Source organism: Corvus moneduloides, chromosome 5 (genome assembly GCF_009650955.1).
Source record: "Corvus moneduloides isolate bCorMon1 chromosome 5, bCorMon1.pri, whole genome shotgun sequence".
Lineage (NCBI taxonomy): Eukaryota > Metazoa > Chordata > Aves > Passeriformes > Corvidae > Corvus > Corvus moneduloides.
The window spans coordinates 43,567,200-43,593,897 of record NC_045480.1 but is presented as its reverse complement, the minus strand read 5'-3'; the positions used below and the strand labels follow the sequence as shown (position 1 = coordinate 43,593,897).

General features: G+C 39.0%; 1 protein-coding gene across 1 annotated transcript in view; it reads left to right on the top strand.

Annotated features, from left to right (window-relative positions):
* The first annotated feature begins 2,775 nt into the window (after positions 1–2,775).
* Positions 2,776–26,698, top strand: part of PAPSS1 (3'-phosphoadenosine 5'-phosphosulfate synthase 1) — a 40,033-nt gene continuing 16,110 nt past the window's right edge. The window contains exons 1-7 of the mRNA XM_032108862.1: positions 2,776–3,081; positions 10,389–10,503; positions 13,568–13,803; positions 15,191–15,329; positions 17,464–17,582; positions 22,319–22,432; positions 24,346–24,457. Coding sequence (XP_031964753.1) covers positions 3,022–3,081; positions 10,389–10,503; positions 13,568–13,803; positions 15,191–15,329; positions 17,464–17,582; positions 22,319–22,432; positions 24,346–24,457 — 895 coding nt within the window. The 5' untranslated portion in view covers positions 2,776–3,021. The remainder of the gene's footprint in view (positions 3,082–10,388; positions 10,504–13,567; positions 13,804–15,190; positions 15,330–17,463; positions 17,583–22,318; positions 22,433–24,345; positions 24,458–26,698) is intronic.

The following is a 26,698-nucleotide window of genomic DNA, read 5'->3' as shown; positions in this document are numbered from 1 at the left end:
CTCATTCATTTTATTGTAAGATACAACAGTAGGTGGATTCTACAGAATGCTTCATTAATACTTTTTTTCTTCCTAGACATAAGAGGACATGCATCTTAAAGGTAATAGTTATAGCTAAAGCATTTCTGGGCTTGTGTATCAGTCGTATACAAGTGGATGATCAGTCTTTAACCATTAAACCAAAATATTAGAGAATATTTTGTCCCTAGTTTGTAGTCAAGTCTAATTCAGACATTCTTTTTATCTTAAAATTGATGTCTAGAAGCCACTCAAAATAATCTTATAGAATCACAGAATCCGTGAGGTTGGAGAAGACCTGTAAGATCATCAAGTCCAACTGTTAACCCAACACTGCCATGCCATATAGCACCACTAAACCAAGTGGCCAAGTGCCACATCTCTGTGTTATTTGAACACTTCCAGGGATGGTGATTCCACCACATGTCTGAGCAGCTTGTTACAATGCCTGAGCAGCTTTTTGGTGAAGAATTTTTTCCTAATATCCGGTATTTTTTAACATCCTAAAGCTTGATTTATCTCTGTTGAAACAGCTTGATTTATCTCTGTTGTTTGGTGAAACACTGTAGTAAAAAGTAAATATCAGACATAATAATTTTTTAGTATTATAATTAAATATCTTTTTCTTTGAAATGCTGATTTTTCCACTGAAATTTTCCACATTTCTTTGGAATATAACCAAGAAGAAATCTTCTTGTCTTGTTCCTAGTATGACCAGGTGCTCAGATTTTACTGGAGATTGAAACTGTATGGTACCACGTGTCTCTCTGCTCAGTAATTTTAAATAACACACATTGGTACTCTTACTGTATGTTTGGGATTGATTGGTATTAGATAGTATAACTGGTGATGCAAAAGCTAATTCAGCAGAAAATTATTTTCTATGTAACTATCCCTATGTAGAATTGACAGGACTTCCCTGAGTTGGTCTGGTCAGTGTGTCCATATGTACAATTTGCTCTGGGCTGAGAGTCCTTCTTCAGGAGTATTATGTGGCTGTAGAGTGCTTTGCCTAAAACTTCATCTGTGCTCAAGGACTGTTTTTTCCCCAATCTTCATATCAGAATCTGACACAGCTTCTTTAACTAGTCCCTGTGCTGCCTAGTACTAGATTCTAGTACTTCCTTTTTAACAAAAAACTCCATTTTTATGTAATTTCCCTTTTTGAAGACAATCCTGAAATTCGTGGATATTTTGGAGTTGTTGCTCCTGCAAGGCATTAAATCCAAATATATATTTTGTCATTTTAGAGAGTAACTCTTTGACAGCTCCTAGACATAACTGAATAGTCAACAGGGGGAAACTCTCAATTCACTGTTCCACGGCAGTGTGCTGGGTCTCTTTCCGTGCTTGGGAGAGCATTGCATGGGAGATTTTGCCCTGGTTCTGTCACTCCAGGGAGTCCTGCTGGGAGATTGCTCAATCTCCTTATCTCAGCAGACATCCCTCCAGGGCAGTGGCTGGGCATACCCCACAGTTTGTCATGATCACAATACAGCCAGGGGCCATCTGTTGAACAGTTACTTGGAGGGCAACATGTGGTATAACTATCAGTCAAGCCTAAATGAATAACTGCAATTTTTGAATTTCTTAGTTATGTTGTATTAATTCCATCAGACCTTCACATTGGCTGAGAGCATTTCTAACTATTTTTCTTGATTTCAGAGACATCTTCTACTTCACATAAGGATTTTAAGCTTTTAATCAGAATATCAATACATGCTTTTAAGCCAACACCTTTGTTTCTTGGGGAGGATGTCTTTCTGATATAGCAGAAGTAAACATTGATCCACACCTTTTTATTTCCTGTTTAAACTGTCAGTGAACAAATACGCTCCAGACTTTGAACAGCCTAACGTTTTTACAGTAAATGCAATTCCTGTGATTACGGCACCATTTCCACCTATAACACTTAAGTGCTAAAGTACTTCCTTTCTTGAACTATTATAAATGGACTAATATTTATATAGTAAACGCCACTCCTGTTAGCATGGCATCATCTCCACCTTAAGATTAGCACCCTACTGCTAAAGCAGTTCCATTCTGGAAATAAGAACCCAAGAACTTCTGGTTCTAGATCCGCAGTAAGAGACATTTCCTAGAGCGCAGCACGGGATGAACTTTGTTTGTTGGGGAAATCTGTGTCACAGAATAATGCGACAGCCACCTCGCACCTTCCCCCGGCCCCAGCTTTTCCCGAGGGGCGTAGCAGCCTGTCCTCTGCGCATTAAGTGGAGGGGAGGACCACACTCAAGAGAGAACGTCTCCGCTATGCCGGCCGAGCGGAACGCCGCAGTGCAGAGCGGGTGGGAAGCACACCATCAATGAGGCTGGGAAAGACCTCTGGGGTCATCGAATCCACTCCGTGACCGAACATCACCTTGTCAACCAGACCATGGTACCCAGTGCCACATCCACTGCTTCCTTGAACACCTCCAGGGACGGTGACTCATCCCCTCCCCTGGGCAGCCCATTGTAGTATCTCATCACGCTTTCTGTGAAGAAATTCCTCTTCATGTCCAACCTACACCTCCCGTGGTGCAGCTTCAGGCTATTTCCTCTCGTTATCGCTTAGGACTATGTCCTCTTGAACGAAGCGAGCTGCCTTCGTGAGCGCAGGGCCGGGCCGCGGGGGGCGGCAGGGACACGGGCACAGACACCGAAAGCCACCGGAGCAGAAGCGGCGGCGGCGGAAGTGGCGGCCGCCGCCTCCCCGCGCACGTCACCGCGCGGCGCAGGCGCGTGGCGGGGCTGCCGTGGCTCTGTCTCCTCTCAGCCGCCTCCCTCCGTCCTTCCCTCTCTCCCTCTCTCCCTCCCTCCCTCCGTCCGTCCGTCCCTCCCTGCGGCTGCCGGGCCGCGGCTCCTCCCTGCACCACCTTTGGCCGAGTTGCGGGAGTGCGCAGACGGTACAGGTCTTCGGCGGCAGCGGCTTCATCCGCACCGAGCATCAGTCGGGAAGGCGCGTCCTCCTTCCCTTCCTCCTCTTCTCGCTGCCCTGCGGCCATGGAGCTGCCCGAGAGCCAGTGCAAGAAAGTCAAGCTGAGCAACAGGGAGCCGAGCTGGGTGAGCGGGCGGGCTGTGCGCCGGTGGGCAGGTGGGCGTGCGGGGGCAGAGGAGAGGGGAGGCAGAAGCGGCCGAGCGCCGTGGTGATGTGGCAGTGGGCGGCAGCGGGAGCCGGGACGGGGGGCTCCGTGCCGCGCTCCCCGCCCGGGGCCGCCTGTGGGGAAGGGCAGGGAGCCCCTCTGGAGAGGACCCCGTGTCTGGAGGTTTCATCCCTGCCTCTTCCGCCGTGAGCCCTCGGCTTCCAGAGTTTTGGAAGAAGGAAGACTGAAGAATGTGATGTACAATGTGGCCATTCATAAACCTGGATTGGCCAAAGACTGGGGTTCTTTGTGTTGCGGGTGTTATGTGGAAAACTGTCGAGACGGGGCTTAAAAAAATCTAACCAAAGTCTTCATTCTTGTTCATAAAGATGGGGGAAGATCGGTTTACAGCAGAGACCAAAATGCAGCTATTTAGAAGAGACATTGCAGGCCTTTGAGAACATTTGATACCTCTGATGATGCAAGGCAAGCGAAAAAAAATGAAAGCGTGATTTCTTTCAATCAATGCTGAGTTGAAACAGGCAAGACATAAGATCCAGAAAACATTTGATACGAACGTAGCAGTGCATATCAGTCTTTGAAGTCTTGCTGTGAGTGGTGCAGGCCACAGCTCTCCAAATAAAAGCAGCTGTTGCCTGAAAAACAGTGAAGTTCGTATCGTACTGTTCGGTAGATGTTGTGCCTGACCAAGCCTCTTCCACTGTGTACAAGCTTAAACTTGTTTATGTAAGAGAGTAATCGGTAGGTTACATTCTTTCAATTCCACTAGGAAAAAGCAAAATCCAATGTTTAGAAGTTAGTGGAATAGACGATGTCTGTGTGGGGTTAACAAAGTGTATGCAAAAGTTACTCTGTATCATTTCCTTAGTCATCAGCAAAACCAAGATGGATTTGTCCAAACAAGGGAAATTCCTTAACAGACATTAAGTGTTTGCTGAGTTCAGTTGAGGTTTGCAACCCCCTCTATGCTACGTGGCAAGCAGAGGAAGTCTTCCGCTTCTCCCTTTTTCTTCAGAAGACCTCAACTGAAATGCTTTTTATAAACCAATAAGCTTCACCAGGAACAAAAATGCTACTGATTCACATGCTCCACAGGCAAATGTTCTGGCACTACTGGCTCTGCATCTGTTCAGCTGAGAGCAAAGTCAAAGCAACTTACCCTGGTGGAATTGGCAGCCCCTAGGAGAGTAGGCAGAGCCTTGTCTTTCAGAATTTCTCTGTGCTTCCAGTGCTATTCAGAATACACCTCTGTCTGTGGAAGTGCCCTTGCCAAGCCCACCTCTGAGCACAGCAAACTCCCCAGTTACAGAGCACAGCATAGCCACAGACACTGCCATTACACTGGCTTGATAGGGAGATGTGTGGAACACTTTCTTTAGAGTGGCTTGGCTAACACGACTGAGCTGTTGCGTCAGTTTGCAGGTGGCTCCGAATGAGACCTTGCTCCAGTTCTTGTTTCTGAGAGCATATTCAGTGGAGCAAATTCTGACTTCATTTTTTATCCGTCCCCTCTGATGCCAGCCTGTGAGTCCCCTCCAGCACTGGTTCAATAAGCTGTCTCTGCCTTTGGTCATGCTGGTACTGCAGCAGGTGGCAGGCAAAGACACACTTCTTAATAATATCTTTACCACTGAATTGCTTGTATCCACAGTACTGTAGGAGATTCTGGGTGATTGCTGCTGCTGTGATCTTTCAAACTGTCCCAGCTTTAGAGCACCTGGCAAAGGGGAGCTGGTCTGTGTCAGTGGCAGGAGAGCATGAATTTGGCAGGTCGGGTGGTGCTTTGTGCGGAGGTGTTTAAGTGCCTTATTGTATCGGTATCACCATGACAAACTGCCTTCTAGTGGGCAATAATTGTAAGGATCCAAGTAAGAATTCTTGTTGTAGGTGGGAAAAAATGTAATGCTGTAGGTTATGGCAGAATATGGATTGGGGGAATTGTTAAGTTTTTAAAAGATTAAAAGATATTATTGCTCAGATATAATTTCTGGGTTTGCCCTTCTTTCCCAAGCGCAGTTGTCGAAATCAAAGCACAGATTTTCAAACCAGAATTTGAGAAAGTAGCTAATGGAAGATATTCCTGACAGATCTTTTGGTCCTGAAACCTCATATAAATATGTGGTTATAGCCTCTGTGGTAGCTGAATTTTTGTGTTGGGACCATGTTTGTTTTCCTTGCTTGTGTTTGTATGTAGTCAAAAAAATGGGCACTGTTCTCCATGCACTTCAGTTGCTGTTTGGTTGTTGAGCAGAACACTTTGCAGGGAAAAAAAGAAAACTACTCATTTGGTTATCAGTGCTGAATAATAAATGTCATAAAAATGTGTTGTTATCAGGGTGTCCCTGGTTTATAAGAGGCACATGGTGAGCAAGTTAACAAATGACCTAAAGATCGTCTCTTATGACTGGGAAATGAGAAAGGCATTGAAAGTTAAGACTGCACTTCAGAGGGGGGCTGCATGTGTTGCTTTTGCTAGCTTATGGGACTTCTTAGCGTGGGGAAACCAACACTGTCATCTTAGAGCAGAAGGATATGGAATTAGTCGCAGTTTCTTTGGTATATATGGTTTGTATGGAAACCATGTCTGTTGTTTTCTGATACTTCCAGCTTCAAGCTGTCCCAAGTTGGTGCTGCAGCTTGGGGAGTCTGCTTGCCATGGAAAGATTTACTTCCTTCCCCAGAGGTGTCGCTTTGTGAGAACTTAAAATTTGATATTGATTTAGAAGTACAATATTTCATTGTTACTTGAAAGTAATGAAGAATAAATTCAGCTTATGCCACTGTATATGCCATCTGTCTGTTAACCATAGAACAATTAAGCAATAATCTCTTCTTTTGGCTTTCTTTTGGTATTGGCATTGCAACTTGGGTTTGCTTTCCGTGATCTGGATGCCTGTCTGTGTTCTTGCATCAAAGGTGTTTGGCACTGATAGTCTGATTTGGCTTTGGCAATAAAAAAATGTAGGCGTAACTGGGCAAAACATCAAGAAAGATAAGAAAAAAAAAAAGGGTCATCTCAGGAAGTCTGTATGTAGAGAAGTTGACAGAGTTAGTATTTCCTTTTGACCCATATCATCTTTCTTTCTTTTGTTGCTGTGGTTCCTGGATGTCTGTAGTCATTAATTTCCTTGGTTAACCACCTGCAAAGCTAAAATTTACCTTCATGCCAGAAAAAGTGAGCAGCAGAGTTACCCTTCCTTCTTTATCATTGCAGCTCTCCAGTGCACATCTATGAAAGGATTTCTTTAATACCACTTTTTTTTTACTTCAATACAAAGATGTTTGCCTGTTAGAGCAATTTTGATTTCATGAGAGAAACAAACCAGCATAGTGGGGGAGGAGAAAGGAAGGATATGTCAGCATTCTCAGCTGATATTACTGCTATAATGAAACACAGTGGACTGAAGCACTATTTCTGTTTAATGTGGTGAAGTAGGAGAGAAAATATTAAGATGCAGTGTTTGTCTACTTAATGCAGAAGCAGTGTGTTGCAGGGTGGAAGACACATTTTTGTGGGGATGTCGGAGTGGAAATATGCAATGGTTGTAAAAAAAGCAGAGAAACCTTGGTGTTTAATGCCTTCTTTTTCATTAGCCCCTTTACAAAAATGTAACGTGTCCTTTCAGCAGGGACTACTATAGTGAATGTAATTAGGCTTAGAATTTTAAAATAGCTTCTTCAAAGAATACTTGCTCATCACATTGAGTTTTTCTATAGCATGTTTTCTTGTGTCTCATTTCTTTTAACATTGTTAATATAGATCTCCAAGGTGAGAGATGCTTTGATATAGTGTAAAAGGAAATGACTGTTCTTTATGTCTGGTATCATTTTGGGTGGCCATTTAATTTCATCTGTTGATAGTCATCAAATTTTATGTACAAGAATTTGAAGACTGGCTAAATAATTTAAGAGCACAAACAATATGTGCCAGTGAGTATTTTTTTGTGCCACATCAATATTTGTAGTAGGGTGTATGTCAGGGATAGTAGTTAAAAGCCTGGGTTGTTGAAGATCCAGTGGTTCAGCTTGTTCCGCTTTTTATGCTCGGTGGTGTGGGCAAATCATATGGAAGCAAATTATTTGATGGGAAATGGACATAATTAGGGAACTACTTTTTTTTTTTTTTTTTTTTTTTTACAGCAGCAGGGAATGACTTGCTAAATTATTAACTTTTTAGAGCACCTCTCTAAAAGGCAGTTTTCTATCGGAAGATAAGGGGGATTTGGCCAGGATTAGTACTGAGCAGTCTTGTTTGTATGCCTGCACACAGATACAGAAAATGGGGCAGCTGGTAACCAGCAGGCATGTTTTGAGAGCATGCAGACTCTTTGAGCACTTCAACCTTTAGTCTTAGATGCCTGCTTCTGAAGTACAGGTGGATTATTGTCCCTCTGCTCGGCTTGCTGGCTGCTCCTCTGCACTTGTGTGCCTTGTCCTCTAGCAGTCAATTGGTCTTCTCATTGCTGTGATTCCTCATCTCTGCTAAGTAGATATTCATACTTTTTTTTATAAAAGTTGTGTCTTTTTCATCATTTTAAGAATCCCTCTGGCCTGCTTCCTCGGGGTTTGATGTGTTCTGTAAACCTAGTATAATAGCCTGAGTAGTTTCATTACTGCTTTCCTAGTTCTGGAAAAGAGAGAAAACTGATGTAATTTATGGAATATGGACTGGAAGACGTCTCCTTGGATGAGACATTTGACCTCCAATGTTCGAGTCTGATAATAGTCTTGTTGCCAGGCATCAAAAGCAAAGCATGTGTGGGTTTATGTCTTAATGTAAGAGAGCTTACTGAGACAGTGGCATGGGATTTGTGCTTTGAGACTGCTGTTTATCCAGTGCCTGGTACAATACAGTACAACTGGAATTAATGGGAGAGAATGTAGCTATTACTGTATTAGTTTGAATGGCTGTGTACATTCATTATGCACTATATATCTTTTAATTGAAGCACTTCAATTATTTTTGTTGGTTTTAACTTCACAATTTGTGCATTTGCTCACTGAGATCTCCAATTTTATGTAGTGCATAATTGTTCCTGCTATAAAAAGAAAGACTGACTTTTTGACTTTTGGTTTTAGTCAGCTGTATTGCAATGACTTTGTGCCCAAAACAGCTTTGTTTTAGGAGATAAATTATTTGAAGATAACATGATCAGCTAGGTTAACTTCATTTTGTATGGTTATAACCTGTTTGCAGGTGGTGGTTTCTTCTGAGTTGGTATTCAGTATTCATCTAATTTTAGTTGCTGAACTATCACCACTGAATTACAGAGGTATTGTATTTAAAACCTGAACATAGATTCTTACCTTGAGTTTCTGTTTGTATTAACTATGAGCCTAGTCATGTATAGAAGTGGGGACATACAATCGCACAAATTCATTATTTCCAATTAAGTTATAGATAAACCTTTGAATAGAAGAATGATGTAGCAGCAGTCCTTGAATCCACAAGTAGATACCATGTTTTTGTTAATTCTACTTTTTGATGTTTCTCTGTGAAACTATGAACAGCTCTCTGCTAGTACTCCATAGAGGAATATAGTCCCTACTTTCTTTTATATTAAATATACTGCATGTTTTCTTTTTCAACTGGCGCTGATACAATGATGAAAGAGAAGATAGTGCAAGATGTTTGCAAGCAAGGGAAGCCAAAGCAGCATTACAGATACCACTAATCCCTCTCATCCCTCACCCCCCAGCCCCCTGCTCTTTTTTTAAAGTCTTCTCTTTTGTTTGATTGCTCATCCGTGGTCTGGCAATCTAAGGTCTTGATCTTTCACAAACAAAATTAATATAGCCAGATACCATTAAAGTCGAAGATCAGCCAAGGCTGATCTTCCTGTGGGCTCTCTGACTTTAGATTGTGAAATGTGTTTGACAACAATGTCATCTTACTGGAGATATTTGTAGAGCAGGTTATTAGGATGAGCAGTTTTAAGAAACTCTGTAACCAGCTTTGTTTAAATTAAAAGTATAGGAAAAATATCCCATATTTTAGAATAAATTCTTTAAAAAGTTCCTTGAAATAGTACTTCCTTTAAACATTTAGACTCTATGATAACTGTGTCTTGTCTGGAGACAGATGATGCCATACATAAAAGCACTTGTTTAACTGAAAATTGGGAGAGATGTGTGTAGTTTGCAATGAAAAGGCCTCTTAGGAGTTAAAAATGAGCCAAAGAGCCAGTGCCACCAAATTTGTCAGGCATGATTTGCCCTTAGTGAAGCCAGGTTGGATGTCACAAATCACTTCCTTACTTTCTGTGTGTCTTGGCTTAGTTTCTATGAACTTCTGCTCCGTGATCTTGGTGGGCAGAGAAGTGAGACTGGTGGGTTTGTAGTTGCTCAGGTCTTCCTTATTTTGCTTTTTAAAAATGGGCTTATGTTCCTCTTTTTCCAACATCACCTGACTGCTGTGACTCCTCAAATATGATGGATCGTGGCTTAGCCACATCCTCCACCAGTTCACTAAGGAGCTACAGATGCATCTCATCCGGTCCCATGGACCTGTGCACTTTCAGGCTCCTTAGATGGCCTTGAACCTGGTCTTCTCCTACTGTGGGCAGTGGTTCTTCATTCTCCCAGTCCCTGCATTTGCCTTTCACGACTTGGGTGGTGTGACTGGAGCACTTGTCAGTGAAGACTGAGGCAAGAAAAGTCATTGACTGTCTCAGCCTTCCCCATGTCTCTGGTAACCATGTGTCCCTTTTCCTTTCAGAGAGGGCCCACCTTTTCCCTAGTCTTCCACCCTCCGTAGAATTCCTTTCTGTGTTTGTGTCCAGGAGTTTCTTGTTCATCTATGCAGGTTTCCTGGCTTTTTTGCCTGACCTCCTCTTTGTTGGGATGCATCACTCTTGAGCTTGGAGGAGGTGATCCTTGAATATCAACCCATTTTCTTGGGTTTCCATTCAGGGCTTTATCCCATGGTACTCTACTAAGCAGATCCCCAAAATTACTTGGATAGAAGTCAAGGTCTAGCAGTTCATCTGTCTATTTTGTAGTTGATTTTTCTTAAACAAGGTTTATTTGAAAGTAGTAGTTGATTAACCTGTCAGTCCCAAGCTTGAAGTAGCACGAGGGATGTGGTTGGCTATGGGTGACTGTTCTAATTTCCTGTGTCTCCTTTGGTCCATGCTGGAGCTGATGGAATGGGTATTGGTTTTACTTCCATTTTTCTGTCTCCAAGTCTTTCTCTGTGAATGAACTTGTTTGCTTTGCCAACTCACAGTGTATCAGTCAAAGACTTATCAATGACTTCTTTTACAGGGAATGCAAAGGGCAACCAATGTTACCTACCAAGCTCATCATGTCAGCAGGAATAAGAGAGGCCAAGTGGTAGGAACAAGAAGTGGTTTTCGTGGATGCACAGTCTGGTTAACAGGTATGGCCATGGATTTCTGAGGATCCTTTTGTTTTAGTACTCTTTTGAAAAGCTACTTAGCTGTAGCTCTTTTTTGCATGCAGAGTTGAATGTTTGTGAAATCTAAGACCTTGATGCAATTTTATTGCTATTTTTAGGTAGACTAGCAGGAAATTGCTTTGGGATAAATAGTAACTTAAAAATGTGTTTTGTTCAGTGCTCTGGGAGGGTTGTTTTTTGGTACTGTCTGCTACTTCTGGTTGAGTTTTGGAATGTATGGGGCTTTTTGTTTTCCTTGTGTGTGTTGCCTTTTTTTTTTCTTGCTCCTTGTTTTAACCAATTCTGTCTCTTTGTACCGTCCATTTTATCTATTTTGAAATGAAATGCAACGTTTTTTAAGAGTCTGTACGTCTAGGTCTTTTCTGTAAAAGCCTCTTCTCTTTGGATTGTTCTTGTCTCCTTGGTTTGAAATAAAATTTCAACATAAACCCGTGCCTTTGGACAGCAATTGCATATTTAGGCAATGCATACTGGGAGTTATTTTTGAAATCAGCTCTGTGGGGGTTTTTTTGTAAATAGAGGCGGTAAATACATTCTGGAAGATATTTTTTGTTTTGTAACAGTGAGGGAATTTTTTTGTTCTATCTTTCAAAGTTTTTGGAAGCTTTAAAATATTTCCCTTAAAGTTTTCTTTTAGTTAAAACTGGTAATAAAAAAATATAGCAAAATATGTCATTTAATTGGTTGTAAACCATTTAGAACACTGCTGCATTGCAACATAAAAAATCTTCACAGAGTATTAGAGAAACTACATTCAGTACAACTGGTTTCCACTAGTGTTACTAAACGTGTGTGAAATGTAAAGCAGTCATTGATAACAAACTGCTGAGAGCCATTCCAAAGAGATTTGATACAGTGGCTTGCTGTCATGTATTTCTTTGGGAAAAGAATGGAGCCCTTTCTCTCCCTGTTTCCATCACATAGCTCCAGCCTCTCTGTCAATGCTTGAATGATCTGGTGGGCTGCCTTTCTGTTTCTTCTGGTAATTCATTAATCTAATTTTGAAAAAGGTCATGATAAAAATGTTTTCTCAATTCTCTATATGGCAACATTTCCCAGTCAATGTTCTTTTTAAACAAATGTAATCTTAACGCCCAATTTCCTTCTTTTTTCAGGAAGAAGGGTGGTGGTAAAATATCAAGAATGTGTGTGGGAAGCTAGGTTATTGAACGTGTTTGAGCAGTAATGTGAAAGGGTGAAAAGGACTGTAGGCATTGAAGTAAGCAATATTAACCATTCTAGAGCTGTGCAAATGTGAGTTTCAAAATTCTGATAGGTGTTAGAATAAAATCTGAAATTCTGGTACACTCCAAGATTCTCTCACTTTGTCAGCACTCACAGAGTGGGAGTGTATGGAAAGATCTTTCAGGGATCGCTTTTCAGTTTTCAAGGTAACCTTTATTTGAGAGCTCTGTTTTAATGAATGCTGAGTTAGAGGGTCCTAGTAAAGAAAACTGAGGAATGTAGCAAAAATACGGAAAAACATTGCTTTCATGTGTAAAGTAATATGCAATCTTTAGAGTGTAAGTTATATCAAAGACTTGTCAGCTCCAAGACTGTTTTTAAATTCATTAATGTATAACCTTAACTTCTGCAATTCATTACATGTTGCAGACCAAATGATGTGTGAAAAGCTAGAGCGTTTGAGCAAATAGCAAGCTAGATGTGGGGACAGAAACAGCAAGTCAAAGACTGCATCAGTGAGAAGCAAATGATGAAGTTGATGAAATCTTATTTTGGACTGTTGTGCCTATTTTCTATAATGGGGGTGTACTTAATTGCTGCCAAAAGAACACTGTTCTGTTTCCTGCCTTGTGTTCCTTCTCTTGCCTTGCACATACTGTACTGCTTGCCCAACTCAACACTGAGCTGATTCATCTTGGGAAATCATCACTGAACTTAGCACAGCCTCCCCACATACACACAAAGGGAGAAAAAGGGAAAATACCCCATGGGTGTGTGGGTGGGCGAGATTAGCAAACTGAGTTGGCTAATGGGCACCAGAGGAAGCAATGCAATGACTCCTTTTCTTTAAGTTACCCTGAACATCTTAAGCTGTCAAGGTTTCTTCTGCACTTTGTGTTTTCTTAGGAATGGTTGCTATCCTTTGCGATAGATGTCTTGGAAGTAACACCAAGCTGCTGTTTTGTGTGATTTTTTTGTTTTTCTCCATTCTTTGAGAGTTAAAATAAATCTTAATCACCACTAATAAAAACATTTTTCTTCACCCAGTTGTGCTACTGTTTTTAGACTACCATTACCCCCTTTTTTTTTTTCTCACTCAAAGGGTAAATCTCATCTTATGAAGATCTGAGTTTGTGCTCCACTTACAAATTGACTTATTGGTATAAGCAGAAGCATGTGCTCCAGATAAACTGAAATCTAGTCTGGAAAACTAATTTAAATAAATTTCCAAATTAAAGTGAACAGTGGACTTTTTAGGGCCAGCAAAGGTTTGTTGCCAAGGATTCTAAATTAGAACAGAGTTTGATAGTACAATTTCCTTTTCTTGTTGCTATCACACGCTGATTAGTGGAGCATCACTGCTGTGTGTGAGTCTTGAGTGAGTCAGTGGTGTCTAATTCAGTGCTGTCATTCTGCAAGGAGTAAGAACAGAGTGTGATTTTGGCCTGATTCCATTTCTTTTGTTGACTGAAATTCACTTCAATGTGACATCTTCCTCTTATATAAATGTGAGATTGTAACTGTGTTTGGTTTCTGAATTAAGTTTGCTCAGGTAGTAATAATTGCCAGTAGCACTAGGGAAAGTGCACCGTCTCTATAAGCAGCAGCAGCAGAGCTCAAGGTCAAACTCTTACCTGCTTCAAATTGCACACTTAACTTTGTGCCTTTCTCTCTATACCTATTATCTGTATAAAAGCCACTTGGCTTATATTCCAAGTAAGCTTATCTAAAAGGCATTGCTGCTGATGCCTGTCGCTTTGGAGTTTTCATAATATGCATGTACTACAATTTGACTTGACCTGTTTCTATGCTGATAGCATATTATTATTGAATATTTTAGGTCTATCTGGTGCTGGGAAGACTACAGTGAGCATGGCACTGGAGGAGTATTTAGTATGCCATGGTATTCCATGCTACACATTGGATGGTGACAATATTCGCCAAGGCCTTAATAAGAATCTGGGTTTCACACCAGAAGATAGAGAAGAAAATGTTCGTCGTATTGCTGAAGTCGCTAAATTGTTTGCAGATGCTGGTTTGGTGTGCATTACTAGTTTCATCTCTCCTTATGCTCAGGTAAGTGTGAAAAACCTCTGGATGAAGTGTAGGGAAAATACAAAATGCAAAATGTCACTGAGAATTCTAGTTACAGAAATCGCTTTCTGAACTTAGCCAGAATTAAATACTTACTTGCTTTTTTTGGTGATGTTTGTGCTTTATGGAGATGATTACTCAAAACAGAAATACTAATCTTAAATATAAAATGTTTACATTAGTTCTATAACTGGAACTATCCTTCAGTCCATTAAACAGAATTATTATTCTAATATTACAAACAAGCTCAAATGATGTTCCAAGAAAGACTCTTAAAATTGCAATATCTTGTTTGATCCATGTAGATTCCAGTACTTTATAAATATGAAGACTAGGTGTACACTTAACCTGAAGACTCAGTTAAATTGTTTTTATAAGCAATTTTTCCTTTAGTGAGTGAACGGTGAGAGCTTTATTTTTACCAGGTGGCTTAAGGGAGAAGTGTTTTAATTGCTTGTAGGTTCTTTTTACTTTATTTCATGCTGTGTATACAACATGATATTATGTAATACTGAAAATTAACGTAAATCCGTTTTCACATTGTTTTGTGAAGACTGTTTTCATCCGTGCATGAGAACCTGGAGGGGAGAGACAAAAAGGGTGTGTGAACACCCAAGTATCTTGAAGAATGACCCAGGGACTTTAAGCCTAGGTGTTTCATGACATGAGAATGTGTTGTTTCTTTGGTTAGTGTGGTACAAACAGTTCTTCTGATAATAATTTGGGGAACTCAAATCCTACAGTAAAACAGAAGTCTCTAGATATGAGGAAAATAACTAATAAAATAAACAGTATTTGGTAAGAGAAGATTTTAGTGGATTTTGGAAGGCTTTTTTTTTTTCTCTGAATGAAAGCCACCAATATTGTTCCAATGCTTGGCAAGCCATAAAAATAATACAATAAAAATAAAATAATACAAATAATACAATATTTTGACTACACAAGTCTTGTCAGTTTAAGGAATGTAGGGAAAACTGGTGCTTGGGAGAGAAGGGTCGTTGTATCAGGAGCAGCAGGTAACACCTCCTCCTGGCTGTACTCAGCTAGGCAGATGTAATTCCTCAGACATATATGTATGGGTAGAGAAAATCCTGCATTCTACTGGCTGGGTTTGGTTCCGTTTTTTCTAATATATCAAGTTTAATGTAAAATATCTCACATCATCCTGTCAGCTTTTACCATGTGATGTACTGTAGCCAGAGTGATATAGCTTGCAGGGCATCTGTTAATCAAATCACATTTCTTTTTTCCAACTTTGAAAGCTTGCTTACGTTGTGCTGTCAGCTTCTTTAAAATGAACTTCAAAGGCAAAACCAAGTAACAATATGTGGGGGCAACCTTTTAGGATTTCTCTTCTGTTTTCTTTCAGGATCGTAATAATGCCAGACGAATTCATGAAGGGGCAAGTTTGCCTTTTTTTGAAGTATTTGTGGATGCTCCATTGCATGTCTGTGAGCAGAGGGATGTTAAAGGACTCTATAAGAAAGCCAGGGCTGGAGAAATTAAAGGTGAGCCTAGATGTAATCACATCTTTCTGCATAAGTGAAACATTGGTGTAATCTGACTCCATGTAAGTGGATGTGCTCAAGTCTGAGTGTACCACCCTTAAAAAGAGCATGGATGCAGGACAGGACTGAGAAGAAAATTGAAATTTACTTCTAACTCATGGAACTGACTAGTTAAATGTGTAGGACTATGAAAGGGTAAAAGTGGCTAACCTCACACAAGGAAAAACCTTGAGCACATTAAAGGTTGCAATAGAAACCATGTAATGATGGAGGATTAGTCTGTCTCCTTTGTGTGTCCATTGACTAGTAAAAAAAGAGCCTGATTCTTTCTAAAGTCTTTGAAGAACTGCATTGGTTGCTAGTTTCTTCCAAAAAGTTGCTAGTTCCTTCCAAGAAGTAAAGTAAGGCTATTGTCTACCTGTAAAGACCATTAAGAAGACTTCAAAAAATACTAACTTTTACTTCTAAATCAGTGTTCTATTCTAGTGCCCATGAACATTATTTCCTATTCTCACCCTCAGGTCAAGATTTAAGTATAAACTGCAATAAAAAAACCTCAGCTGTGCAATCATACATTGCAAGTATTGTTTCAAGTGCTGCTTTGCTCTGTGTTACATTGTAGTTTGCAGAGGCTGATGATAGCTAGATCTGTGTTTAGTAGCAAAGTAGTTTTTAAACTAATCACTTTTGGGGAGTTTGCAGATGCTGTATGAATTCACTGTTAATCAAAAGTGATATAAAATTGAAGAAATCTAAGACATTCCATATGAGTGATACTTGACTATCACTCATACTATTTGCTTGATACTTCTAGTACTACAGAATATTTCATGTAACACCAGGAATAAATAAAGCTGAACTAAGATTTGTTCAAAATCAAAGCAAGGTGGCTTGACCTGACATGATACAAAGGTACAGTTCTATACAGAATGCTTATTTGTGCCATAGAATATCCCTAGTATTTTTTTAATTTTACAAGCCCCATAATGGAATTGTGTTCCTGTAGAAGTGGTAGAGAAGTAAACAGTGCCTGAGTAAGCTACAAGTTGGTGTAGCAGTGGCTGTATCTCATGACCTATCTGATATATGAAGGATGCAAATTAAATGACCTTGCCAGTTCATGAGGCATGTCAGCAACTGTTATCTTCTTTTTCTCTGGCAATGGTAATGAGACACTTTCTTCGCCTGCTGTTCCCACTCCTCTGGTAATCAGATCCTTCTAAAGGATACAGGTTTTGGAAAAGATACCAGCCTCCTTTATCACATGGGGTACTGCAGTAATTGATATTTTTCTTAGTTGAGGAGCTAAACTACTAATTCTGAGGGTATTTAAATCTGAAGTGAAAAACTGGAGTTCTGCTGTTTGCATTTGCACTTGTGGGGGACACAGCTGTTCAGTTGTTGAAGCCCAGTTGATATTCCTGATGCAGATCTGACCTGTAGTGCTTATACACTTTGCCTTTGGGCTTGATTTTTCCTCATTTATGCATGAGTGGTTAGAATCCCCATGATTTCAAAGCAGATTGCAAGCTAAGTAGGCCAGAACAAGTGTCACCGGTGGCTTGTACAGTCTGTGACAGCTATTATAACTATAATAAGCACACTCATCAATCTTACATTAGCAGCTACCTTGAGATGAGTATATTAGCTAAACTAATGTAATAGGTGTTGAAATTCCTTACTTCAGAGTACTGCTAGGTGGTATGAGTGTAAATGTCCATATATACTGGATGTTCATAATATTTTTTCATCTTTTATTTTTTTTAAGAGCAGCAATCAGCTGCTAATGAAGGACAGTGGATGGATTACTAACTCTGGGTTGATATGCACAGTTCTTCCGTCAGTGCTCTTTTCTTTATTCACAGTAAAAATCAAATAGCTTCACCAAGAAAAAAGTGCTATGTATGTACTGCAGAATGCTGAAGTTTGATGCAGTCAGATAGTATGATTAGCAAAGTGTCTGATAAAGAAAAAACCTGCTGACTTCCCTAAGAAATCCTGTATTAAGGAAGCTAAAACTCCATGTTCTTGCCTGTTGTGTTGGTTTATGTATAGAAAACTGTCTGTGAATGGCGTTAAAATGGAGTCATCTTTTGGAAGAAGTCACCTAATATTTTTGTCTTATGTTCTGTAGGTTTTACTGGGATTGACTCTGAGTATGAAAAACCAGAAGCCCCAGAGCTTGTGCTGAAAACAGATTCCTGTGATGTGAATGATTGTATACAACAAGTTGTGGAACTTCTTCAAGAGAGGGTGAGCAGAAATGGAGACATATCTTAGAAACTTTTTTTTTAAGTATTTGTACCTGCAATATGAATGTAAGTACTGGGAAAAACAAAGACAGTTTGAGAGTTAAAGGCTTATGCATCTTTCAATTCAAACTTTTAAACTTGTCCTATTGTGTGTTTCCTTTTTAAACCTGAACATTGCACAACATTGATCTCCAAGTGAAATAAGATTTGGACAAGTGGAAAATTAATTTATATCAATAACAGGAAGGAAGAGAAACCTGTCTCAGTTTTTACAGAACCAACAGTGAATGCTGACTTAAAAATGCTAGCAACCAATTTTAAGAGTCTGAGTTTTTTATGTTGTCTCTGTAGTGTACAAGTTAATATACACTGCAGATGTGAAGAGACAGGTTTGCACTTACACATTATTTGATCTCACTTAAATAGGGGCTGCTGTGCTTGTGTCTGCTTTCCCTTGTTTCCACTGTTTTTCTTGCACTAGTAAAAGTGGTCCTGCAATTGTGTAATGAGCAGCTCAGGAAGCTGATCTTCTTGGCATGGCTGAGTTGAGTTTATGGTTCATAGCTTCTGAAAAGGTAGGTCTATTTCCTTGTTCGTGCCTGCAATTTACACCATTCCTTTTCAAGTCTCCGGGCCTTCTCCTTTTGCCTGATAAGTGGATTCAGCTAATTATCCAACCTAAAAAAACCCACCCCCCACAAACCCCACACAGAAAACAAAACAAATAGACAAAAAAAAACCCCCAAACCCAACACTAAAAGTGAAGGCAGCCAAGAGATGACTTTATCCTCTTGAAACCATACCCCTAGAATTTGCTAATCTTCATGTAGAAGAAATGTGTTTCCTTACATTATCTATAGTCAGTGGGTAGTAGATGACATTCCAGACAACTATTTATTTTAATTGAGATACTCTTGCAGACAATTACTCATGCTTTTTTATGTGAGTTGGATGTTCTGGAAATTTAGGGTATAGGCAGTAGTTTGAGTAAAGCTCCACCAAGTGTTGAAGTTGATAAAAGCAAAAGAGCTCATCATGTAGCCAGCATGGAGTTAGTTTTAACCCTCTGTGTAAGTACAGCTCTGGAGAGATTTAGTCTCTTGTATTGAAATTTTCAAGAAAACTGCTCATGGATGACTGGTTGCTCAGAGTTGCTCAGGAGATAAGACAGGGCAGAAAACCATTGGAGAGTTCTAGATTTTTGCCCAAATTCCCATCTGAATATTTTTTTTTAAGAAAAAAGGAGATCTGTGTAGGAGTCCTACCTGTGAGAGGTGGCAGTTCCTGACTGTGGGGGCCCTGTGCCTCCTGCTCAGAACAATTCAGTGTGTTTCACAGTTGTGAAAACCGATGTCACATGTGCCAAGATAGTGATCCCTGAAGTCTTGCATTGCTATACAGTGCTGACTGCTGGCACCTAGCCCAGTCAGCTTTGTTTAAGGCACATTTAGCAGTTTTTTCCTTTTCTTTGGAGATAACAGTATTGTGAATAGCAAGATATCTTAGTGGTTGCTTAGTTCAATAAGAGACAATGAAATCAAGGCAAGGCTAAATAGGCACGTCTTGTTTTTAGACCATATTAATGCAGTGCTATCTTGAGAATATAATTTCTGTAGATTTCCTGTAATTTGAACAAAAGGGCTTATAGGAAGGATGAAGAAGGACTTTTTATAAGGGCATTTAGGGATAGGACAAGATTTTAAACTGACAGAAGGTAGTTTAGATTAGATGTTAGGAAGAAATTCCTTACTGTGAGCCTGGTGAGACACTGGAACAAGTTGCCCAGAGAAGCTTCAAGACCCTGGAGGTCTTGAAGGCCAAGTTGGAAGGGGCTTTGAGCAACCTGGTCTAGTGGAAGGTGTCCCTGCCCATGGCAGGGGGGTTGGAACCAGAGAATCCTTAAGGCCCCTGACAACCCCAACCATTCTGTGCTTCTATGCGTTCTATGAAATAAATTTTTCAGCACTGTAAAAACGTTTGTCAGCATTATGAAAACATGTGCCTGTGCTGCAGATAAGACTGCCTGCAGGCTCTACTATAAATAACAAGAGCATAGCCAGGAGCTTGGGAAAAGTAATTTTGCAATTTTATGTAGCACTTGTGGGACCTTGTCTGGATACCTTATCCAGGTTTGTGCCCTTCTCCCAAACCCAGAAGAAAACAGACATCGATGTGCTTCTGTGAGTTGTGCAGAAGGTCACACTGAGATGGTCGGAGGCTGGAGGATGTCACTGCACAAGGAGAGGCTGAGGGGAAGTGGATTTGTTCAGCTTGGAGAAGAGAAGGCTGAAGGAGTTCTTGTTGCTCTTTTCATCATCCAAATGGGAGGGTACAGGGAGGACTGATGACGACTTTTCTTAGAGATGCACAGGGATAGGACAAGGGCCAGCAGACATGAGATGAAATATGGGAGATTAAAATTAGACATAGGGGAAAAAAACCTTTCACTGTAAAGATGATCAATTATTAGAACAAGTTGCTATGAGTGTTTGTGGATGCTCTGTTCTTAGAGATTTTTAATACTTGATTGGCCAAGGTCCTGAGCAGCCTGCTGTAGTGGGACCAGTTTTGTGCTGGAGGCTGGACTGGATGATCTCCAGAGGCAACCAGCATCAGCAAAGAACCTGCCACCCCAGTGTGAGGAGGCACATTTCCATAAAGCATCTAGTTTATTTATTTCTTATTCTGCCATTTTTTATATGAATGCATTGAGAAATAGTAAATATTGAGGAATATTCTGTAACTTGTCCTTTGGTAGAATTAAGCTTTCAGTAAAATTGATGCCTTAGAATGGTCACTAGATGGCTTGCTAGCCTAGCATTTTCCCAATTCCTAAAACTCATGCAGTTGAAAGATGCATGGATTCCTCTTGTTTCAGGTTTTATTGTTTGGTTGTTGTTTTTTTTTTTTTTAATCTAAGCTATTTTAAGTACCACTTTCATGTGTGCAAGGGAGTCTAGGTTTACTAATCCTACAAGTTCTCTAAATGTCAGACTCAGTTGCTAGAACTGTCTTCAAGCTGTTTACATTTGTATAATGAAGTAGGTTATTGACGGAAAGTGCATTGTGAAACCTTTGTTTTGACTATTAGTGGGATACTAAACCCAGGATAATGCTTGAAGAGATCTTTTTAATAGGCACATGTATTTTAAGCTGGTGATGGTTTGTAAAGTTAGGCCATCCTAGCCTGGTAATGAGCTAGGGTCCAGAGGGAAATCTGTGAAGCAGCATAATGTGCACTCCATCATTATAGTGTTCCTTACAGGAGACAATGCCTTCATTTGGTTCTGGGCTTATTGCTGTGGCAGGAGTCTTCTGCAGCTCTCCTGGGCTGTAATGCTGCTGCTCAGGCAGAGAAAACAAAAGGAAGGTTTTGCCTAACTTGCGATGTAATAAAATCTGCTTCCAAAATGATGTCTGATATGTAATGGACCAAACTTTTCCTTATAAAACACCATTTCTAAGTGCTAGTTTGATTTGTCTTCTTTTGATGTGTCTTTGAGGATATGAATTATGCAGCAGCCAGTGAGACTCATGACATCTTGTTATTCCCATAGTCATTTTATCTCTCACTTGTCAGCTTTCTACTGCCTTTGTTTTACTTTCCATGGAGGTAGTGCCTAAGGTCTGATAAATGCATTAAAATTCCTGAGCTACCTTTGCATTTTCTACAAGAATACCTATTTACTCTGGCCTGCATATACTGGAAAAGTAAAGATAATTTATTCATTGTTGTTATGGGTCTGTATATACTCTGCTCTAAGGGTGAGCTTTTTTTCTCAAAAATTAAAGCATTACTTTACAAAGGTTTCTCAAACACTGAAAAATGTGTTTTAAAAAGAACAGTCAGTGTGTTTTCACTGATTTTTTGCTACTGAACTTCACTGGAACATTTGACTGGGTTTTGATATATTATACCATCCTTTGTTGGAGGAGACTCTTTACAGTTTTATCATGATGACCTTTTCTTTTAATTATGTTTTTATCTTTGGGTTAATGTCTTCTAACAAGTTTAAGGTCTTGAGTCTTGAGCATTGTGGAGTGAGAATATCTTGTTTAATACACATGGGGGAAAACTGATTTTTTTTTCAAATAAAAAATTGATATGTTGCTTATAGAGCTAGATTTCAGTTCATTGCATATATGTGCACAGATGACATCACATTTAAATATTTTAAGAGTTAGTATATAGATGAAAATACTGGTAGTATGTCATTAGCTGTAGGAAATACATTTAATTTGTACTTCTGTATTAATTTTCAGTAGAGAAGGAGCTTTGTTTATTTTACTTTCATGTTTCCATTTCTAATGTATCTTCTATAGTGAATGGCTTAAATTCATAAATGCTCAGTCTCTAAATCTTTTTTTACTTCTTCAGCGTGTGTAAAAGCATTGAGTCTTCCTTTCTACTGTAGATAATGTGGGCATTAATAAGTCATAAAAACTTCACTCAATTCAATGGTTAAATATTTACTAGGTAAATGTTATATGGGTTACTTAAGGTTTAGAAAAAATCTCTTGTCAGAGTGTTTCACTTTAGCCAATCTGCTGGCTTGAGTAACTAGCAATATATCATCATCTTGGAACAGTGCTGGCTTTTAAATGAGTAAAAACTGCATAATGAATAAACTCTTGCTACTGTGTAGTGCAACATTAGAATTTTATTTCTTGATGTGTGTTCAGTGCCCAAGAGGCATTCTGAGCAAACATTAAGTTCTGTTTATTCCTTTTATACAGGACATTGTACCAGTGGACGCGTCTTACGAGGTGAAAGAGCTTTATGTGCCAGAAAACAAGCTACAGTTGGCCAAAACTGATGCTGAGTCTCTGTTAACCTTGGAAATAAATAAGGTACTGTGTGTTCAGGTGTCTCTGCTGCAGTTGAAAGATGGTCTGATCTGTTGCTTAGTGTAAGCAGATGTAGCTGAAATACCTGTACCAGTTACAGAGTACAGCTTGATACACTTTTTCCATCTTTCCTTGAGAGAAAGCACAGCACCTGTGTTTTCTTTGTCTACTTACCAGAGATAATTGAATCTTCATAATTTCATGAACAATGTCTGGTATAGTGTTACTTAGTTTATCTCTAGCCTAGAGATAAAATTTACAGTAATTTTCTCCCATGCTCCCCCCACATCCATGGAGTAAACCATGCCTAAAATGTCTTGTATGAGAAATTGCTTTCAGAGAGATTGCTAACTTTTTTTTTAGTTTACTTGCAGAAACCATTTTATTTGGACTTGTAATTGCCTAGAAATATGGGGGAAATCAGTTACTGCTTCTTGATTCTGCCTGTTGGTAGTCTTCAGCTGAACATCAATAACTTTTAATATATATACCAAACTCAAACAGTTGCAAACAGATGATCAGATCTACTTGATTGCCTTTTTTTTTTTCCTGATTAGAGCATACTCATGCTACTTTTCTAGTTTCCAGCAGAGAGACTGTGGAAAAGCAAGGATCGACTTGATGTTATTTTGGTTCAACGCATTATTTTTCAACTGAGATCATTTGGATGAAGCTGCTTCTGGCTATGTTTCTGTTCTACCTCATTCATTTTTCTGAAGAACTAAGCCTATACACAGATGCAATGCATGAGTTTTTTCACTGGCTTTTTGACAGTATTACTAGAACTTTATGCTAAGCATTTGATCTAGGAGCTGACTAAGTTCAGAGTTCAACATCTGTAGTGAGTAGACTTTGAAGGATTGGGGTGGCATCCTAAGCACTGAACTAAATAGTTTTAAAAGTTGCCTGGTCTTCTACTAGTAATGAATATTAGTACTTCCTTTCACCACATATTACTAATTCCTTTTCACATATGTCTGTGTAAAACTATTCATTGGTTTGTTGAGGAATAAACAATTAAGGTCACCTTTATTAAACTTCGATAGTGTCCCATTCTTAATTGCTCCCTATATAGAAAAGCAGATCATTTCTCCCTCCACCACCAACCAGTGGCTTGTTAAATATCAAACAAGTATATAATGTAAGCTTGGGAAGAAACTGTGTTTTGTACTTGCCTCAGTATGAATTAAACAGTGTAATAAAGTTATTCATGCCTTTTGCAAAAGAGACTTCCACAAGCAAAGCCTGTCCTTGTCAAAAACTTGACCAAGTCTTAGTAATGCACATGCAGAAGTAGTAGAGACCACACACTAAGTTGTAGTGTGACTGAGTGCTAAGGAAGGAAATCCTGTGTAAACTGATATCTCATGCTAAATAAGTACTAGTCCAGAGAGAATTTAACTTCTGGATTGTCTCACTAGTTTGTGAAAAAAATTTATTTCTCATTTGTTTAAAGACTAGACCTCTTAATATTTACACACATAATTCTGATATTTTTTGTGGTTGTTGTATGTGTTGTTATTATTTTTTCTTTTTTTTTTCTTTTTAACATCTTTGTTATCTTCTTTTGTTAAATAAAGGCAAGTGGGATTCTCTAATTTTGTTAAGATGAACTTTATTAAGATTTACAAATAAAGTTTGTTGTTGTGTGTTTGTTGGTTTGGATTTTTTTAACACATGGAAATTTGATCCAGTATAAGGACTGGAAAATAGCCAAAAATATGAACAAGTTGTTCTTTTCCCCTTACTTGTAGAAACTTTTAAACTATTTGTGATTAAAAACTGTAGTATTGAGAAATCTTCCATCTGCATTGTCCTGCATTTTAGAATTAAATCATGATCTTTTATGATTAATACCTGATGCCAGTAATTAAGCAGCAACTTTTGTCTGCTCTATTTCTTCATTTCTTTACAAGGTGGATATGCAGTGGGTACAAGTGCTAGCAGAAGGTTGGGCAACACCCCTGAATGGCTTTATGAGAGAGAGAGAATACCTCCAGTGCCTTCACTTTGACTGTCTGCTTGACGGTAGGGTAAAACACACCATTTGTAAAACCAAGCAAACTAATCCTACTTCTGATGCTTTGCTTTTTACTGGTGGTGTGGTAACACATTATCAGGCTTGTGCACAACTTGAGGTCTGGGATAAGAGAACAGAATTGTATAACAACCAGTTTTAAACTTGATGGTTTTATTCTTTTTATACCTACCATCATATTAGGATTTGAATATTTTGTCTTTACAAATTTTTTTTTTCAAATACCTTAATTTTTGAAAGACGTTTAATTCTAAAATGCACACTTGTAATTTGTTTTGAAGAAATTGATCTTAGAATTTGGAATTGCAATTTAATTGCTGTTTAGCTCTATGTACCAAAAGATTTGTTCTGTATTAGTAATGAAGGAAAGGACAACAAACTGACTTGAGTACTGGAACTGTTGCAAGTGTGAAATCAGAATATGAGTATGTGGTTTGAGTATGAACAATTGTCACATGTAATTGAATTATTATGACTTAATTATCCTGTGATGATGAATGAATGAATTTTATTTTGCATTACCAGTTGGCTAAGAACTTAGTTAAGGTAGTGAATAAGTCATAACATCCTTAGATTTTGGAATTTGATTGCAATCCTCTGTCATTTTTCATTTATTCATCTTTGAAGGCTCTGTTTTACTCCAGCCTTTTTGCTATCTTCATGCTTCCTTTTTCATTACTCTTGTCTTGCTAGAGACCAAATAGCAGAACAAAAAAAAGTCACTTGTCTTTCAATTCTATGACATAGACATCTGTTGTCCTTCTTATATTTCTTAATTCCCTTTTCTCGAAGTCTCACAGGTGCCATCCTAGACAGCAAAATGCCATCCTGCTATTTTGGAGTATCTAAAGTTTGCAGTATAATTTTGGACTGCTAGTTTTGTTTTCATTTCATTTGCCTTTTATACATCCATCCAGGTGAAAAGTCTTCTGCAGATGACATGCAATGTATTCAGCTGCTAAAAGAGCTTGTAGGTCCTAGTTCTGTCCTGTAGTTTTCAGTAAATCAGGATTTTTATAAGGCATTTAAGACCTTGTATAGGCGAGTGTTTCAGATATAACAATATAACAATTTTTTTAATTCCTTCTGCAGTTGTTTTGAGTATCTCATCTATGCTACAAAAACTATGAGTAATGAAAAATAACTTACTGATGGAAACAATTTTCAGTCCTAAGCTTGAATAAAATAGTCATGTTCCTCTAGATTTCCTGTTACTGATTTCCTTTTTTTTAGATAACTACTACAACACTTATATGTGAAAATCTTTTCAGAAAAATATGATTGCCTTTAAGCTGCTTTGCTACGTGCAGCAATGGCAGCTGTTAAGTCAAAACAACATCCTGAAGTTTCCTCCTTGCTTGTTATATTAGTTCTGGGTCTTAGAGCAGCAGTCATTTTGCAGGGCTTTGATTCTGAAGAGAGGAAAATGGTTTATTACCTGCAATACATCTCATCCTTTGGGCTTTAAATGTAGTGCTCATACTGGCTGACTTCTAGGCTGTGGAGATCAGTGCAGATGTGTTGATAATCTGCCTTTAAAGATTAAGTTGTCTGAAAAAGTCTCATCCTGACACTGTTCTCATATGTGATTTAACAGACTTGCTTCACTACCTTACCTCAGTTTCTTACTTGTACAGTGGCTGAAGAGAAATGTAGAAGTTATTATATATTTATTGCTGGTCATGGACAAAATTTTAATAAACAACAGGTTTGAGATCTCTTCCTAGTTTGAAATATTTATTGTTTGCAAAGGAAAAGGTTTGTTTTGAATTATCAGTTTTGGGTGTCAAACCACTCTCTGTGACTGCTGCCAAACTCCATTTTATGACCTAGTTGCTTTGAAAATAACTGTGGGCACCAAGACTGAAATTAGGAGGAGATGCACAGCATGCATTATGCATTTTGCGTTATGAAAGAAGGGGGACCTGTTTTTCTCTTAAACTTTTCATCCAGCTTTATAATTTTTAATTTCCTAGGAAATTTAATTTCCTAACAAAAAATGTATTGCTTAAATAATAGCAAAATTAGCCTTATTTTAGAGTCTTGGCAAATGCCAAAACCTTCATTAACTTTAAAGGGTCTATGACTTTTCTCCTGGAGGCCACCCAAAAGTTTTGCACTCAAGCATATGCTTGTTAGAACCCAAGCCTTTGTAGAAGACTTAGAATGTTTACGCCACTGGGTTTCTCAAATCTCACTCTTGTAGTAAAGAAAAACAAGACTTTCCAGCA